Source organism: Coccinella septempunctata, chromosome 1, assembly GCF_907165205.1.
Source record: "Coccinella septempunctata chromosome 1, icCocSept1.1, whole genome shotgun sequence".
In the NCBI taxonomy this organism is placed as follows: domain Eukaryota; kingdom Metazoa; phylum Arthropoda; class Insecta; order Coleoptera; family Coccinellidae; genus Coccinella; species Coccinella septempunctata.
The window spans coordinates 21,835,937-21,855,762 of NC_058189.1; the positions used below are offsets into that span (position 1 = coordinate 21,835,937).

Consider the following 19,826-nt stretch of genomic DNA (forward strand, 5'->3'; position numbering starts at 1 on the left):
TAATTTACTGTGCGTCTTGTTAAGGTCAAAGTTTCGGCGCCGTATGTCAGCACGGGCAGAATGCACTGATTGAAGACTTTACTCTTCAGGCAGATCGGAATGTCTGATCTTAAAATATAGCTTAATTTGCCGAATGCTGCCCAAGTCAGTCCAATTTTCCTGGACAACTCACAAGATTGGTTGTCTCTACCCAAGCGAATTTCGTGACATACATAGATACTTATACACCATCATTGAACTAAAGTTCAATGTACACCATATTAGTGAGGTTCGAATCACTCGGGCGGGAGATCCATATTCAAATTTTTTTACATAGGCATCAACTTTAAGATGGAATATCGCTAGCTAGAAGTAAATGTTAATATAAAGACATGCGAAATTGAGTGCCGCCATTATGAGAGGTTGTTTCCAAGTACATTTTACATCACAAAATACTTTTATATGTCCTAAAATCAGAATTGAACACATTATTATACGGAATATATCCGTATGTCGTAGATCATTTCTGCTATACGTCAATCATGAACCGTAACCACTGAACACTAAAAGAACTGGAACGGCATCTCGATGCAGCCAAACTGAGAAAGACTGAAAAGGAAGATGTAGAGCAATCTATCTCTCTCTGCGGTCTGTCAATTGGTTTATAACAACATGTAAACAAAAACAACCCGGGGCGTTGTGAGACGACTGCTGCGTCCGACATCTGATGCGGTTATTCGATTGGTTGCCAAACCATTAGAAAGAGATGGGTTGCACTACATCTTCCGTCTCAGTTGGACACACTTTTCGTCGTATTTCGGTACCTAAGAAGCCCTTCCAGTTCTTTTAGAGTTCAATGACCGTAACAAAGAAAATGACATGCTACGCTTGCGCGTTAGAATGATGTCAGCTTCAAAGGTTAGAAACGAAATGAAGCTACGACAAACTTCCATGGATCTTGCCGACCAATTATATAATGGTTGTAATCTCAGATCAATAAAAAATATTGATCTGTGGTTGTAATGGTTATAATGGTATATTTTAAAAAAAATATACCATTTTATTACGAAATTTTGTTTTCAACCAGAGACCTTTCTCTATGTTTTCAACTTGTTAAGAAAGGATCATAGAACACATTCCAACAGAAATAAATCTTAAGAAATTCGCTAAAATATCCAAAAACAGGCGAGAAGTACGCGCCCATAAGAAATGCATAGGGAATTCAGGGACCAGATCCACGGATGGATCGCGATACAAAATTCCCGCCTAACCTCACCAATATGGTCTATGAGAGTCATTGAACTAAACTTGAACTTTCTTTAGTTCAATGATAAGAGTATACTTGTTATATTCTGGGGTTGTCGGGAGCCAAATCTGAACTTGTGACGAGTGTTAATATTTAGACCCACCTTCTTTGAGGCCTGTTCCAGCTCATGCAGCATCATTTGTGCATCACCAAGACAGTCCGTCAACAGTACTATGTCATCAGCAAAGAGCAGGTGGTTAAGTTTTTCGCAGTTAATGTTTATACCAAAGTCATCAATGTTAAATTTGAAAATGAGTCTCTAAATACAGTATATTGGGATAGGTTATATAGTTCGATAAAAACTAAAACACTCTGACTGGGTTACGAAAAGTTTAATTAATATAAATGTTCCAAACAGTCACACAACGATCGTATACCGGGTGTCCCAGAGCTTTTAGGCCAGCAGATATCTCAGTTACCTGCGGAAAAAAAAAATTGAAAAAAATACTTGTCGTAGGAGACCATACGCTCTTTCATGCAGCATAGCAAAATCCACCCCCTGACAAACAACCCCCGAGAAACCACCCCTAACTTTTGTTTTTCAAATGGCACCCCCATGTTTGTTTGGCTTCAACTGACAGCTCTTTTTAATTCTCAATCAATGATATATCATAATATGTAGTTGTAAAGATAGTCACTCGATAAAATTGAATTCGTTAGTGGGTACTGTTAATTGGACTGATCGAATTAGTCCACATTGTAGAGACAAGAAAAAGTGGATGTTGAAAAAAAAGAGTCATAAAATGTTAGAACTTTTTGTTTATTATAATTTATGTTATAAAACATTTTCTTTAGTATAATGTTGCAGTAACAATACAGCTGAGCGTATAAATTCGTATTTCATTTGTATTTTTATTTTCCATTATTCTGCATGCCATTCTAGCTACCATGATACATCATTGAATGAGAAATGAAAAAAACTGTTAGTTGAAGCACAACAAACATGGGGGTGCCATTTGAAAAACAAAAGTTAGGGGTGGTTTCTCGGGGGTTGTTTGTCAGGGGGTGGATTTTGCTATGCTGCATGAAAGAGCGTATGGTCTCCTACGACAAGTATTTTTTTCAATTTTTTTTTTCCGCAGGTAACTGAGATATTTGCTGGCCTAAAAGCTCTGGGACACCCGGTATACACGTTGATGCTTTCACAATAATTATGCTCAAAAACTCTATATTTACCCAGTACCTACTCAGGATTTTACCAACGAAGAAGAGGTCTAATCTGTTCGATTCTTTGGCTTATATTACCCAGATTACCACCCTTTTTCTCCTACTGGCATTGAACTCTATGAGTTCTCATAGAGTTCTCATAGAATTCAATGCCTACTGGTTTCCGGATTCATAGAATCCCGAAGAACCCAAAAACACAATTTGGCAACACGCCATTTGGTGCCCCCCTGAGCCTTGGTTTTTTATCCCCCAAAACGTTATGGAAGAACCATTGTCCCAAACACAGTATCCTATCCGAACCCTATTTTTTTTCCTCAAACTATCCTTCTCCCCGACCCCTTATCAACCTGCAATTTGCCAGCGTGATAAGGTATGGCAAAACCTCCGTCTAAACAAATGAAATGTACAGAAATGAGAAAAGGCTATCAGTCTCCGGTAACTCCTATCTCCCCAACCAAGGTAACGGTGGGACCATATGACACTTTGAGGCGCTTGAGATCAGCATTGAACTATAGAAAGTTCTTTAGTACAATGGAGATCAGGCGGTATCAAGTCGCGGGAATTCAAATAATAACCAGCTCGATAAGTGTTGAAAGAGTCAGGCCCGGTACTTTCACCTTCGAATAAATTTTATTCACTGTCAATAAGTATCTGTCGAATAATTTCCTATCTGAAGGATACCTTATTTCGGTGCTTTCAGATGAAATTATTTGACGAATAACAATTCTGTGAAAACATGGTATACTACTCTTCACTGATTAATGTAAAATAAGAGACCTCAATGTAGAAATTGTTATAATTCCAACTAGAAAGCAAATATTCCGTGAAAATCACACAAAAAATAACCATACATCCAGAATCTTAAAAATTCAACCAATAATGACGTACCGACATTCGATCTATGACAAATAAAATTTTATTGACGAGTGTCAATGACAGATTTATTCAATGAATATAATAATAATAATAATAATAATAATAAACTTTATTAATCCTTTTGGACATTATAAAAATGTATAGGACAAGTCATACAAAATAACAAACATAAGAAAAGAACTACAATAAAAAAAAAAAAAATTACAGATTCAACTGATGGAGTCCTTGAGGAACTCGTCTATACTGTAGTAACATCTCTTGAGCAATAACAATTTGACCTCTCTCTTGAAAGACCTTCCATTCATGGATTTCAATCTACTGGGCAACCGGTTATACAATTTGATACCCATATATGTAGCTTGGTGATGACTCATATTTAGCTGTATGATGTCGGGGAAAGGCAATAGTGTCATAGTTTCGTGTTCCATACTCGTGAAAGTCAGAGCATTTCTTGAAGTTACTTACGTTCAGATGGACGTAGACAAGGCTATTGATAATAAATATACAGGGGAAGGGAAGAATTTGAAATTGGTAGAAAATCGGACGGCATGAATCACATGGGCGAAGTTTGAAAATGAGGCGTATGATACGTTTCTGGGAAATAAACACCCGATTAGACCCTACCGAGGAGCCCCAGAGAACAACGTTGTAACTTAAATGGCTATAAGCCATGCTGTAATAAATAGTCAGCAGCTCCTCGACAGGGAGACAACTCCTGAGTCGTAATAAAGCATAGTAAGCAGTGTTTAGCTTACCACAAACATGATCAGTATGAATATACCACCTCAGATTAGCGTCCACATAGAGGCCCAGCAGTCTCACGTCGTCTCTCGCCTCCAAGACTCCTTGATTGTATTCAATGATGAGAGGTTCGCATGGTTTATCCTGATTCTGAAACCTGACTATCACCGACTTGGTCAGATTGAGTATGAGTGCATTTTTGTAACACCAATCAGTGAAACATTGTACTATAGTCTCACATAGCAACTTCAATTCCTGCAGACTTTTCGCTTTGATAGCGATAGAGGTATCATCAGCGAACATCACCAGTATATTGGCTACCACATATGCAGGCAGATCGTTTATGAACAGTAGAAACAGTAGTGGGCCCAGAACAGATCCTTGAGCGACACCTAGGCTGTTAGTGTGTTCGTCAGATGTAGCGTCATTCAATCGAACATAAATTCTGCGATCAGATAAAAAAGTCCTGACCCAATCCAGAAACACACCCCTGAATCCCATTTGGTACATCTTATCCAGAATGAAACGATGTTGCAGAGTGTCGAACGCCTTCGACAGATCAAAAAATATACCTGCCACGTACTCACCGCCGTCAAGGCTCTTGTAGACAAATTCAAAAAATTCACAACTGGCCGTTTGGGTTGACCTACCATGTCTGAAGCCGTGTTGCTGATCAGATAGTATGGAGTACTTTGTCAAATAATTGTACATGCGATTGTATATTATTCTTTCAAAAATCTTGGACAATTGACTTAAGATGGAGATAGGTCGATAATTTGTTATATCCTGGCTGTCACCCTTCTTGTGGACTGGTAAAATCCGTGCCAATTTAAGGACAGATGGGAAATGCCCAGAGGACACTGATTCATTTAGTAAATAATAAGAATAACACTATCTGAAAGTGAAAAGACTGCATTTTTACTTATCCTAAGAATAAGACTTATTTATCGAATAAATTTAGTTATTCGCACGTGAAAGTACCGGGCCTGAGTGTCACTCAGTCAGAAAATCTGCAGATATTGATACAATGTACCTTTCGGAGAGCAACCGGCGATCGCCGGCATATGTAATTGATTCCAATATCCGGTGATAAGGACTTTAGAACGGGCAAAAACGGTCAGTCATGTAGATTAAGGAAGATTTATTAGTCTGGAGACACTGAGAGGAAAACAGTTCTCAGAATTCGAAGTAGCCGAAATTTTCTTGTAACCACCGAGCTTGGGAACGCTGATTTTTCAACTCAGCAAGAATGATCGTCCAATGATTTCGATTTCAGCACGTTTTGGTACCACCCATAGCTTTGGAGAGAATGACCGGGAAAAAAAGTACCTCGGAAAAGTTAGTCAGTCGGTCCGAGGAAAGTGATCAAAAAAGAATACCCCTTTAAGTCTGTCTGCGGGGACGTGATCTGTAAAATATCGAAAAAATATACCCCTTCGAGTCGGTACAGAATAGTAGAGAAATTATAAGTCTTTTGTAGAGTCAGTCAGTAAAGAAAGAGTATAGGGACTTAGAATAATTAGGTTTGCCCGAAGTAAGAGAAAAATATAGGTAGATCACGGAATAGAATCGGAGACTCGGTTGGCTCATAAATTTGAAAAAGTTGCGTAAAAAGAAAAATCCAGTCCTTTGTTTTCGTTGGTTTTGTTCAAGTAGAAACGGCATATCGGGAAAAAGGTAGTCAAATTGAACGGAAGTAAGTAAATTGGAGTTAAAGACGTTGAAGTCAGTTTGTGTTGGAATTTTGCATAGGGTCGAAACTTAAAGCGTTAAACGTTTGCGACGGAAAAGTTCGGTTGAGTGTGAAGAATTCACCGATTTGTGCGGGTAAAGTCTGGTGTCGAAAAGTTCTTCATCGGCAGCGTCAGACAAACAGCAGTTGCAGAAAAAGGTAGAAAGTTCCAATTCTTGTTTGTCCATAGTCTTGAAAGCTCCTCTATTATTCATTTATTGAGTATTATTATTACGCGCTAAGTTGGGAAGTTGAATTTTAATCCAAGATTTTGTTATGAAAAATATGGTTTATTGTTTTGCGCTCTTTTGCATGTGTTTAAGAAATTGAAGATTTTTTTGTGTTGGTCGTCTTCGACCGAGTACGTGTTTGTAGAGAAGTTCTAATTTTATTTTTCCAATAGATTTATTTGTTAAAGTTTTTCGTGAGTTTCATTTAAACTTTCTCCCCAGAATTAATATCAACTTCAGGACCTGTCCTTAGTGCGACGGGCCGATCAACATTTTTCCTTTTTCGGGGGCATTCAATTTGTGTGTTTAACATCTTAAAAATAATCACCCCATGAACAGTGGAAAGCCGCTCTTCCATTGATCAAGATACGGGGTGCATTATAAGGGCGTGGATGTGGGGATATGCAAATTATTATTTTAAAAAATTGTCAGCTATCGAAAGTAATGAAATTATTGTTAGCCCCAGGCCCTTTTGGGCCCCTTGGCGCCCGCCCAAAGCGCCCATTGGATAAACCGGCACTGTGTGCGCAAGGCAAGAAAACAACGTTAATTTACGATAACGTGCTACGTTATCCACCCATAAATAGAGAGTTGAAGCAAAGAGTATTGATACTCTTTGGTTGAAGTGCGCACAGTACATGCAGTACAGTACAGTGGCTGCGACCACTTCAAGCATTCTACTCAGTTGTTCTGGGTTGGCGCCATATAGTTTCAGGTCGTCCATAAACATGCGGTGAGAGATAGCGACCTGTCTGCTCTTGTGGACAACGTATCCGTACTTCGTCTTCTTCAGAATAATACTAAGGGGATTTAGTGCCAGACAAAACCACATGGGGCTCAACGTGTCACCCTGAAAAATGCCCTGATCTTTATAACTGGCGATTCTATAAGGCTTCTTTTCGTGCGTACGCACAGGGAGGTCCTCCAGGTCTTCATGAGATGCCCCAGTATTTAGATAATCTTGTCGGCCACTCCATGCATTTCTAACACCTTCAGCAACCATGTGTGCGGGACGGAGTCAAAGGCCTTTTTATAGTCGACCCAGGCAACAGAGATATTCCTGAGTTTCTTCCGCGCCTGTTTGGTGACAATGTGGTCGATGATTAGAAGCTCTTTGCACCCTTTCGTTTTGTCTCGGCACCCTGCCTGCTCTTCAGTTATCAGGCTATGATCTCTGATATGCTCGCCGAGGTATTTGGTAATAATTCCAGTGAGGACCTTATACAGCGATGAGAGGCAAGTTATTGGGCGGTAGTTTTTGGGGTTTTTTTCTGTCGCCGTCCTTAGGGATGAGGTATGTAACTCCAAGCGTGAGGAAACCAGGTATCGACGCAGGGTTTTCCAGGGCGTCCTGTAAAAGTATCGCCAACTTGTCGTGCACACTATCGAAGTACTTCCACCAGTAGTTATGCAGCTTGTCCGGCCCGGAGCAGCCCAGTTGCTAGATCACTTAAGTGTCTCGACTATGTCCGATTTCTGCACCCGTATCTCCTCCATAAGCACACTAGGAATCTTCTGATGTGCCTCCTCTATCCAGTAGGCACTTTCATCATGGGTACTCTCCCTCGCCCAGACTTCAGACCAGAAGTCACGCGCTGCCTCAGGGTCCAGTGTTTCGTCATCCTTTCCCTCTACGTTTTCCATGAATCTGAAGAACTGTCTCTGATTTTTATAGAAGAGGTTGTTATTCTTGTTCTGATGCGGTTTCCTAACGCCTTGATTTTTTGTTTCAGATGATCGGAAGCAACGGCCAATTTTTCCCTGAAGGTTGGGTCCCTGCGCCTGATGCGAGACTCAGAACCTACATTCCTGGCAGCTTTATCGACTTTTGCAGTTGGTGTTGCCGAATTCAGGTAGGTATGAACCACCCCAATCTTTCTTCTCAAAGCTGTAATTTTTTTTTCCAGGCGCAACCTCCAAGGGGGGTCCGTGGGTGGTCTTGGTGAACCCTGGTGATGTTCAATTTGTTGACCGAGTGCCTCAGCCACAGTTACGGCTCCCGCATACATCACATCAACCAGCTCCTCAAGTGTGCTCACGCTCGTTAGATGCCCCGCGATGGTTGTATTCATCCTAGCCACCAGGTCTCGCGTTATCCGGGAGTATTTCAATCTCGGTATCTTCGGCCTCTTTTCGGCCGCCAGTCCAGCGTACATCATCAGGTTGCTCATGAAGGATCCTTCCGTGATATCTTCTTCCGGTTGTACCAAAAAAATACCACTTCTTATAATTCCTGCATATGGGCCCCTCTGGCGGATGGGGGTTCTCTTCCTCAGCAGTGGTAAGATAGCAGGTATTCTTGATGCTGTCCAGTTCAGCACGAGAGAGTTTTTGATTGTCAAGGATCCACCGTACCCTGTTGGAGAGTGAAATAAAATTATAATATGAATTTTATCCTAATCACAATTTTGACGAGACCCATCTCTTCAATTTGATCTTCCTAGAATATCGACTACTTAAAATCTTTAGTTCATTAGGAAGCATGTTAAAGACACTGATTGCTTTCACAAAGCTACTCTTACCTCTGACCGTCCTGAATCTTATAGGCACTTGGATACTTTTGTTCCTAATAATGCTTTTTGAATTTACAAATTCAGCCTTTAATACATAATAATGGAACTTTAGTGACTCCAGTGAAAAAAGTTGTTCCATTGTCAAAGGATTGTTGTGAACGATTTTACCCTTATTAACTATTTTTAAAATTCTTTTTTGATGGTTTATCAATAGATTCAGACTCAGTTAGAGTAAGCTCCACCCCACGCCACAATTCCATAACTTATAATACCATGAAACAGTGCATAATAAAGCATTCGAAGGACATCACTAGGCATTATCTTTGCGAGTTTGTGGAAAATAAAAACCAAGTATCTTGTTTTTTTAGCAAATATTCGATATGCTTTTCCCATCTCATGTTACTATCGAAGATTATTCTCAAATACCTGACCGAGTCCACCCTTGTTATTAGTTTCCCACTTATACTGATATTCAAAGAATCTGGAACACTGTTGCAGTAATTACCATATGTTGTATAGACTGTCTTATCGATGTTTAGACACAGTTTGTTTGACGACAACCAAGCACTTATTTCTTTCAAATGAACCCGTAGTTCGTTGTGACCTCCGTTAAGTTCATTGGGCGACCTGACCTCCGGGTGAAGGAGTTATATAATTGAAATAATTTTTGATCATATATGTAGAGGGGAAGGTAAATAACAGGGGTACCTAAAAAGGGGAAAAAATTTTTATCGAAAAATTTTTCTTCAAACGAATCAGACCTTTACTACCTCCGCATATATTTCTTATTAGTAGTGCGCTCTCACCTCCCGCAACGTTGCCAGATTTTAGAAGGACAGAAAGTAAGGCAGCTTGAATTCTACTCATATATACAATACATCTGCTCTTCCGATTCATTCACACATATTGAAACCTGTAAATATTTCGAGAACGATACTAATATTAATAAACATACGCTAATAATTGATTGATAAGGTTCGTGATCTCGGTGTAAATGAATTTGGACAGAAATTATTATCTTTTCTTCATGAATATCAACAATTCTGAATGAATATGCTTATGTCTACGATACTTCGTCCGATAGGGGAGTTCAATACCATATAGGTCCCAAAATGAATGATACATGACAATGAAATTTTTCGTGACATATGAGCTTAATTCCAAAGACAATTTTACCGAATTTGTTCTGGTATGAAGTAGTTATCTAATTTTTACCGAATTTGTTCTGGTATGAAGTAGTTATCTAATTTTTGGGCATTATATTCACGATATTAGGAAGTCCATTGAAATGTTTTTCCCGAATGAATCAACGAAGATAGATATACGTTTTACTTTCAGCTTCTATACTTCATTCACTTTCACTTTAGCACTGGATTGGCCATGGAAATTGGATACCTACCTTTCACTCTGTATGGTACAAAAATGTTGGGTTAAGACGCTTGTCAAAACATTTTTGAGTTTTAAGTAAGATGTCTAAAAATTTTTAGACATTAGTGTGCTACGTAGTTCGTTCTACCCGAGACCCTCAGTAATTACGTATTTCATCACAATGTCAAATCACTTCGGAAAATATGTAACGAACATAATTGACGTTTATACAAACTGATTGAAGACATACCAAATCTATTTATTTACATGGAAAATACGAGTGATTAGTAGCTTGAGGAGAGTTACTGTTGTTTATCTTCTTCGGCTGAAGTTGAAGACGTTACATCAGTTGTAGAATTCAAAAAAATCAACCCGAAAAATGAAATGCATTTGATGCAGTGGTTGGGAATGGGTACCTCATCTAGAAGGAATTAACGGATAATTACAAGAATTAAATTAAATTCGTCAACAAAAATCATCTTGCATCAATGGAAGTCAAAAGTAATGAAGGAAGTTTCAAGGCAAGAGGAACTTCACCTTTAAACAAAAATGGTAGGGAATGGGTACATCTAGAAGAAATGAACGGATAATCACAAGAATTTTGAATTCTTCAACAAAAATCATCTTGCGTGAATGGTAGTCAAAATAATTAAAAGAAGTTTGAAGCAAGAGGAGCTTCATTTTCAAACAAAATATATAACTGGCTCGTATTCATGTCTGTTTATTTTCAATACAATGATATAATAATAATAATTATACAGGGTGTGGCGTAATGAATGGATAATATGGAGCCTGCGGGTAGAGGACTCTATGGCGGTTCAGATAAAGATATTTCACGTTTGGTAAAAGTGCATTGGTTTTCGAGATATTGGGGATTTTCGATGAATCACCCCAAATAATAATAACTGGATATTGACATTTTTTATCATAGCGGATCAAAAGAAACTCCTTGATTTAATGGCATTTCTTAATTGCTCGAGGAATCTTTTGCGATTTTTCAGTACACAGGGTGTTTCACAAGTAAACGGACAAACGAAAACCGTGAATGGAGGGCATTGAACTGAGTTCAAGAACACCTCATATGTGTGACTTAATCATTCCGTTTCCGATATACGGAGGAGTTTATTCCAATTTCCCGAATTTTAGTTTGGCTAACTCCAAATTTTTAGTTGGATTCGGCTGAAAATTCATTATCCGCTTAAACTTGTAAGTTTCAATAAAACAGAACATTAAAAGTTGACGAACACAGGACCGGACTCATTGAGGCTATATTCAAATTTAAACTCATGCAAAACACTCTGTTTGTAGTTTTTTTCGTCATTGATTTTCTCAAAATCAATGAAACTTTGGTATGCCTCATCTGTGGATTATTTTTAATGAATAATTGTTTGGTGCCTTTGGTGGTGAAATGCCTCTGGAAAAAACAGCGCTGCATATTGACTTTTACTTCACATTAATTAATGGGATGAATATGATCGCCAATCAAATGTGGAAATCTAAAAATGGAATTGGAAATGTTCAACTGAATTTTTTCATTCTCAATATATGTCTTGCATTTGTTTTTGATATTTATAGCATATCTGGTTTTTCAGATAGTTACACTGATAATAAGCTTTATTATCGATAATGAACAAAAATAAAAATCCAGATCTGACACCCCGCGATTTCTTTCTGTGTTTTTATTCACACAACTAGTTGTCCATAGAAAAATAGATTCATTCTGTAGATCAAGTTTTAATTCTTAGTTTCAAGGTAGCGTAGTTTTTCCATCCATATTTGGGTATTATCAATTTTGAAACATTTTATCATTGTGAATGACTATTTTGAAGACCGAATATGGTATAATTGTTGAACACATTCAACAGAATATTCTTTGAAAAAAAAATCAATTAAGAATTTTTAAATACATTTTCATGAAGTGCTCTATTCCATAGAGGCGTCTGACCAAAACAATTATTTCTAGAACATGATCAACAGGTGGGGCAACCCAAAAATCAATTCATTTTGAGACAATAATAATGCAGATAACAAAAAAGTTGAAATAAGGATTAAAAAACTATATACATATACGGTGTTTTCAAGAGTTTGAAGTTGAGTAAAGCCTCACTGAGCCCGGACAGCCCGGTCCTGATTTTTGTCGAATTTTAATGCTCTGTTTCAATGAAATTAACAACTCAAGGCTAAATATAAATTTTCAGTCGACTTGATCGAGAATTTCAGGAGTTATTGCCAAACGGAAATTCGAGAAATTTCAAAAAACCCCGAAGAAACCTATACATAGGGTGCCCAAAAACTATTGAATCAAACGTCACACCACGATAGAGTAGAGAGTAAATCAAATACTATCGAATGACACCAACATTAGTTGAGCGAAAATGTACCGTTTCTGAGAAAACCTAACCTAAATTTGCCGATTTTCAAACTATTTTTTCAATCACAAGGCCAATTTGTGATTATATTAAGGATGGCGTTTTTCTCCCATATTATCACCCCTGTTTATTCTGAGTATTAAAAATCATGTAGAAAAAACAATTGTTTTAATTTACTTTTACTTAGGTTATGGTTATCGATTAACTACTTAGAATAATTTCAATTAGGGGAGATAAAACAATTATCTCAGTTCAATATAATTCAAAATCGATACCTTTTTTCACAAACTGGCCCTGTTATTAAGAAAAATAGTTCGAAAATCGGCAACTTTAGGTATTTTAATAAAATTCTAATTATTTTGGAAACGGTACATTTTCGTCGAAATAATGTTGGTGTCATTCGATAATTTTCAGTTTACTCTATCGTGGTGTGACACTGTGACGTTTGATTCTCTAGTTTTGGGACACCCTGTATATGGGGTGATTTTGGACTCAGCGCAATGCCCTCTATTCACGGTTTTCATTTGTCTGTTTATTCGTGAAACACCCTGTATACCCCTTGTGCTCTGAAATTTTGAAACAAATGCCCTCACCGTCATATGAAAATTCAAATTCTTCTTGTTGTGAGACACGTTCATCCAGAGACTCTAGTTCATCCCTTTACCCAAAGCCGACCCTGGTTACATTGCACGTTAGAGAAATGAAATCGGCATCTGTATACTGCAAAACACGTGTTAATGCTGATACGAAGGGTTCAAACCAAAGATATTACATGGGCTGTGGTACGTATATACCAGAGACAAGACCTTTCTCTATGCGTATGGTCCGTATATACACATTTGGTAACCGCAAGTTACCAGAGCGGTTACTCTGGTGACTGATATTGAACCAAATTGTCAGGAATTCGACATATACGGACCGCCCACTTACTAACCAGAAGTAACCAAAGTGTATATACGGACCACAGCCTAAGGTATATACACTTTGGTTACTTCTGGTTAGTAAGTGGGCGGTCCTTATATGTCGAATTCCTGACAATTCGGTTCAATATCAGTCACCAGAGTAACCGCTCTGGTAACTTTCGGTCACCAAATGTGTATATACGGACTATGGAGGGTAGAGAGAAGGAGAACAAACTTCGAGGCTTTTTGGGCCAAAAAGTGTCCGCAAAAAATCGTAAATAGGCCAGGTGGCGCTGGCAAGCAATAGAAATGAACCACTGAACAACATTGAAGCTTATTCGATTTTAAATGTGAAGAACAAAAGAAATTCAATGATTTCAAGCGATATCCATGACAACGACGGTCGTTTTGTAAATATTTTGAATTAACCCTCGTGGTACTTGGATAGTGAGATTTAGAATTTTAATTTATTGAGTATTGAGATATAGGCTGAGTTCGGCTTGAAGTTCTACAGATCGAACGGAGAGAGCACGGGGAACGTGACGTCATTATAGATCTCGTTCCCGGTCATTTTCAAACCCGAACGTACTGGGAGTTCCCTGTCGACATCACCTAGGAGTTTCAAATGGTTGTCAAGACGAGTTGACAACTTTTTGCCGCGTCCTATTTTGGCACTCCGAAAATAATTTTATAGAAATATTGGTGAAAACCAACGACGTTATATGCATAATATGCATTAGATAAGTGCAATTTGTAAAAACAATTAGTGATCATTTCGTAATATGGTAGAACACGACATATGTAAGAATGAGAAGATTTGAAAATTGTTTTGGGTGCTTTCAAGATTCCCGCAGTTCCTCGGAGCTCAAGAAAACAACCACCAACGTTTAACAGAAATTTGGTACTAGGTACTGGCCTCATTGTGCTGAGCTCAGTTTGCCGTCACCATTGACTAGAGGTGCTGCTAGCTTGTGTGATTTAATTATGTACCAAGAAATAAATAGTAATATCCTAGTAATTTATTTATATGGTATTATTTGTACTATCTGATTTTTGTTTGTTTGAAAGTTTATCTGATATTTGAAAGTGCGAAATGAATTTGAACCATGCTATTATAAGATTTGGTGTTGAACTCTTTTTGGATTATAAGGAAGAGGAAAGTAAAGGCATCTGAAATGGTACCAACTTTCGTCTTCAATTTCAGATTCAATTCTACATTGCTTCAATGATTCCGCAGAAATATTTTTCTGAAATCTGAAAAACATCGTCAAATTTTCTCAAATAGGGCATCATTCTAATGTCAATAGCTTCGAGATTTTTGCTTCATATTCAGTTGAACCATCCTAAAAAATCATTTTGTCTTCTATTACGGCGGCAGGGGCAGTTTTTCAAAAAGGTACTCGTTGGTTTTTGTCACTGACGGCATTTAAAACTTCACACTTGACAGATCCCCATCGTTCTCTATCAGCAAACTCGGGGAAGTGCGAGCGTGATCGGAGAACATGCTCCGTCACGACCCGAACAGAAAAGGGAATACTCAGAGATCGAAGTCGAACGCGATTGAAATACACTTGACATGCTCAGAGTCGAAAAGTCGCTAAGCCGAACTCAACCATAGTATTTAGTAGAGAGTTGAATTTTAGTATTGAAACAAGAGCATTCAAATTATATTACCTTCAAAATGTCTAAGTTATGTGTGGTGAAGAGTTGTCCAGTTGGTCGTATAAGCAGTTTTGAAACGTGTCTTCCTCAGGGCAAATTATCATTTTTCAAAGCGAATGTGAGTAGAATGAAATTTCTATTATTGTTATTATTTGTAATTAATTACCTATAATTATTTTTCTGTCTCAACAGACCCCTGGGAGGATAGAAAGTTGGTCAAAAGCCTCATGATTTAGTTTGCCAGTTGCATTTCAAGAGCGAACATATTAACATGTACAACAAAATTGTTATTAAGGATGTTGTCCATTTACATGAATTACATAGGAAAACACTCAAACCAGAAGCGTTGCCAACAATTCAGCATCAGTTCCACAGTTCTGCTGGTGAACATCTTGTGGAAGAGCAAATGTTGCAAGACAAACAAAAGCTTGTACATCAACAACCAGAAATAATACAACATCAAGAAGAAATTGTGAATCAGCACTCACAGCAAGAATCAGAAGTTCCCATAGAACATAATTACTGCGTACAACAATCAGAAAAACCATTGCAATATTTGTTGGACAAATATCAGCAATTCTTGCCCCAGCATTGGGCTTACATACCAAAGCCTGATGGAATAGAATACATTAGGTTGGATCCAGAGACTCGTCTCATTAAAAACCACATAATGGTTAAAGATGATTTAGCAGTTTTGGTGAGACTACTTAATTCATTGTCATTCATTAACCATATTCATATGATTTTGTTAACAGGTTATCTTTCCCAATAAAGAAAGACTACATGTAGATGACCAAATTGTCTCGGCACTGCCTGAAGATGTTTATGCATATCTGAAAAGTGTGCAGAAGTGGCCATTGTGTGTTGGCACCCAAATTGAGAATCAAAGGTAATTGATTAAATGCAGCCAATAGCATGATTTTCATATATTGCAACATTTTCAGTTTTTGGAAAGGATGTCAAGGAGTTATTGTTGGACATGGAATGTATAAAAGAATGCAACAAAATCTTCAATGTCAATCATGTCGAGTCCTCCGAAAGAAACTCAATGATAGAAAAGGTGGCAATAGTGTCCAGGAAAAATGGATTATATTTGAGCGTAAGAAGGGTAGTACGCTGAAACAATGTAATCGTTTACAGAAAAAAGTGAGTATTAGATCATATTTACTTCTTTACTACAGGGTCTCTATCAATTATTGTAACATTGCAGTGTGGATGTTCCCAGCTTGGAGAAGATGAAACCACAGTATTCTGCAACTAGAAGATATTGGCTAGCTCTCTGAGTGATGGCAGATATTAGTTAAATTTAAAGAGATCCCTAGAATTTGTTATTCATAATTTATTGTTCATCATAGCATAACATGAAATTATAAAATTGTTTTTTTTTTTAATTGAATAATGTCTTCTACTAGTAGTAGTAGTAGTAACAGTTGTTTATACTTATATTATTTCATGTACAATGTAGGTTTTCCCAGCTTGATATTATTCATGTAAAGTCTGAAATAGAAATTTTGAATTTGAATTATCGTGTCTTCTTTTGATAACTGTGGTATCTGAAAAGATGTAGGGCAATGCAAGTAGCATCTTTAGTTCAATGGCTTTCACATTTTGAAGGGCAACACATAAATATATTAACGAACAATTCCAGAAAATAGGATGATGGCAGGAATGAAATTATCGGAAAAATGGAAAAATACGGAGGGTTGTTTTATTCCAGTTTGGATTTATTTCTGCTAACAAAGCCGTTAGAAAAATGTATTCTAAAAACTGTGGCTGAAATGACGCTCAATATTGATCTCATAGAGGAAATTGAGAAGCAAGAAGAGTGCAGCTAGATGGATGTGATTCGCACAAAGTAGAGCTGACAAAAAAAAATTATAGATTTCTATATAGTTATGCGTGCCAGGTTTTTGGCCAGGTCAGATAATAAAAACCATGAAGCCAGTAGGGCAAAAATGAAGATGCATAAAAAAAATGCAAAATTGCTGACTTGAATGTGTATGCATGTTGGTTTTTTGAGAATAAATAAATATTTTTTTTCAATTTTGTTGTATATTCCTCTCCTTACTAATTAAACCTTTTCTATTACAAACCTCCATATAATTGCTTGCGAATCTTGCACTTATTTTATTGATAGAAAAACAGTGAAAAGAGCCATTTGCTAAAGCAAATTCAACTAAATAAATATGCATTTAATTAACAATTTATGTTCTTCAAATTTTAATGAGATGGATATGATTCTCGGATAAGATATAACGATTTTTTTTCGCACGATACATAACTGAGTTGAAGACGGAAACTACACAACTTAGAATAATCATCTGTATTAACAATCCATATGGACGATGTCGCAGTTCATAATCCTTAAATATACATAAACGTACATTATTTGCTGCAAGAATGATATTCTGAATTCTCATGATAAACTTCTTATGGATTGAAAATATCCGTCATCAATATTGATCAAGCTTCGTGGAAACGGGTTATATATTATTCGTTTCTTATATTAATTAGCATTGATCTCCAATATCGTCAAATTTGTCTTTGTTGACAATCACTGCAGTTGAATCATGAACCATGAACAAATCAATGAAATTTGTTTAATAATGTCATGATTCTTCTATTTAAAAAAGGCGCGAACACTGTGCATCTCTGTCAATACATCTTCTATCCTTATCTCCTTTATTGCTTCACAGCGCCACCTGGCCTATTTACGGTTTCTTGCGGACACATTTCGTTACACTAGTTTGTTCTCCTTCTCTCTACCCTCCATAATACGGACCATACGCACTGTAATGTGTGTAATATCTTTGGTTCAATATTTTCTACCTGATTCTAGCTTTTTAGGAACGAATTGCAGGAATTGCTCAAGATGCAGTTCGAGTAACATTTCGTTTTGCCTGTTATATTGAATAAAATTGAATTTATTCCATGGATGATTCGAGAAGTATTGATGTCCAGAATGCTCCAGAATGATGGAAATTTTCAGATTTCATTGAAACTCTTGCGAAAATTATCTCGCATTGTCAAGTTTAGATTTTAACCCTCTAATACCCAAGTCCGCCTTGAGACTGGTTGCATATAAGTGGATACAAAATTATTCTGCCCATGTCTGCCTTCAGTATAGGTTCATTTTGTGAGAACAGGTGTTAATGTAAATCAGTTAACTATTTGCGAAAAAAAGATGTAGATTACATAAGCTAATTTGAAACTATACGGAAATAATTATAAAAAAGGAAAAAAAACTTGGGCATTAGAGGGTTAATTCATTCAGAACTTTGAAGTTCGGCAAATAATGATGTAAATATTTCAATATTCTATTTGCCTCAAGACTCGAAACTTTTCGAGAAACGATTTATTTAATGATTTGATGACGAATAAATCAAAAAATTATCTGTGTTTATATTATATTTTCATTCATTGACGAATATTTAGAATAATGAAGTTCAACAAAAGATACGAACAAGATACTTATTCAATTAGCCTCATGATCCGAAACATTTCAGAATTTATTTCGTGTTTAGATAATCCGTTGGATATCGGTGTTCACAATACGACTGTAAATTCAGGACCAATTATAGAACGATTTAATTAATAAGTAGATCAATAGCATTCGATAACGTTGGTCAGTCTATAAACTGACAACTCAGTTTGTCAAATGACGGATTTCAGTATCAGACTGCTACATAATATAATGAGAGTTCAAAAAAATTTGTATACAATATAGAATTTAGATGGTTGATATTATGTGTCGCTAACAGTCAATCACATTTCCTTCAGCGCAGTTGTTGTTTTGAAGAAAAAGTAGTAGATTCTCGCAAAATCCGAAACTCTACTTGAATAGGCCCAGTTGTTCAGTTCGGGATTAAAGTTTATCCTAGATTGATTTTGACATTTCAGTTCATTTTTGTCAGGTTAATCTAGGATCATCTTGAATCTCGGCCTAATCCTGAACTGAACAACCGGGTAATAGTAACGTAGCATTAATTATAAGTCGGTATATTATTGGAATAATATTAATTTTTATAGCGGAGAATAGTGGTTTTTAGCCTCGGTATTCAAGAAATTCATTTTAATATGTTTCTTTAAGGTGAATCGGCCCGAAATCTTGGATCCCCCGACCTGCTAGTTTCATACACTTCTATGACAATAGCATAATAACTCAAATTTCAACATTTTAAGAGAAATTTTTGAATTTAAGGGAGAGACACATTGAAGAAATCGATAGCAAGTTACCGCCTAAACAACGAGCTTGCCGAAGTTGAAACTGGTACCAATCTATACTCAGTGCTTCATAATATGTATGGTTTTATGACTCAGTGTTTTTTAGAACCTGTAAAAAAAAATTGAAACTGTAAACTCATCGCCTTCCAAAGGCTGTATCTTGGAAGGGCTGTCGATTTGGAAAAAAAAATTTATAGGAACTACCCCCGCTTATTTTCATTAAGGAATCATCTCCCTTAGTTCTTCGCATTTGTTTACAGATATCCTGTATATAGATATATTTTATCTATGTACCTATTTATTTTGGATAGTCGAAGTTCAATCAATATGTGTTATTTTCGAAGACCAAAACAAAAATTTCAATTGCACCTGATTTGTTAATTATAAGAATCATCATTTATTTGAGGGAGAGAGAGAGAGAAAATAACTTTATTGAATGCTATTCAAAGGGCTAACGACCGAGGTCTTCCTGCCCATGTTCAATTTATATTTTACAATATAATGATATGTGAATTGTATGTGAGTCTGTGCAATATAAAATGTCTAGGATATTAAAGTAGGCTAAGTAGGTATTGAAATATAGGTTGTTCTGGTAATTTTCTTTTTGGTCTTTCGAGGTGAGATATGCTATGTGATAGTGGTTCTATTGTATCAATGTTATGCTGTTGACTGATGAATTTCTTGTTTAGTTTCTGTATTCTGCTGCTTATTGGTTCTATTTTCGTTTTCTCATAAAGATATTCGTTGGTGATCTTTC

At 36.8% G+C, this 19,826-nt stretch overlaps 1 protein-coding gene across 3 annotated transcripts; it reads left to right on the plus strand.

The window, feature by feature from the left end:
• Positions 1–15,070: 15,070 nt before the first annotated feature.
• On the plus strand, positions 15,071–16,367 carry LOC123314103. 3 transcript variants are annotated; one of them, XM_044899229.1, is made up of 4 exons: positions 15,071–15,542; positions 15,601–15,734; positions 15,790–15,991; positions 16,056–16,367. In XM_044899229.1, the coding sequence occupies exons 1-4, from the start codon at positions 15,117–15,119 to the stop codon at positions 16,104–16,106; spliced, it is 813 nt and encodes a 270-aa protein (XP_044755164.1). In that variant the 5' UTR covers positions 15,071–15,116; the 3' UTR covers positions 16,107–16,367. The 3 variants fall into 3 exon arrangements, with proteins under 3 accessions (XP_044755164.1, XP_044755158.1, XP_044755171.1); XM_044899223.1 differs by having other exon boundaries at positions 15,790–16,367; XM_044899236.1 differs by having other exon boundaries at positions 15,797–16,367.
• The last annotated feature ends 3,459 nt before the right edge of the window (positions 16,368–19,826 follow it).

Excerpts from the sequence above, each read along its gene's own strand:
- LOC123314103 (XM_044899223.1), top strand. The coding sequence starts at position 15,117 with ATGTACAACAAAATTGTTATTAAGGATGTTGTCCATTTACATGAATTA. Across the intron at positions 15,543-15,600 it reads AAGATGATTTAGCAGTTTTG|GTTATCTTTCCCAATAAAGA; the intron begins GTGAGACTACTT and ends TTTTGTTAACAG. Across the intron at positions 15,735-15,789 it reads ACCCAAATTGAGAATCAAAG|TTTTTGGAAAGGATGTCAAG; the intron begins GTAATTGATTAA and ends CAACATTTTCAG.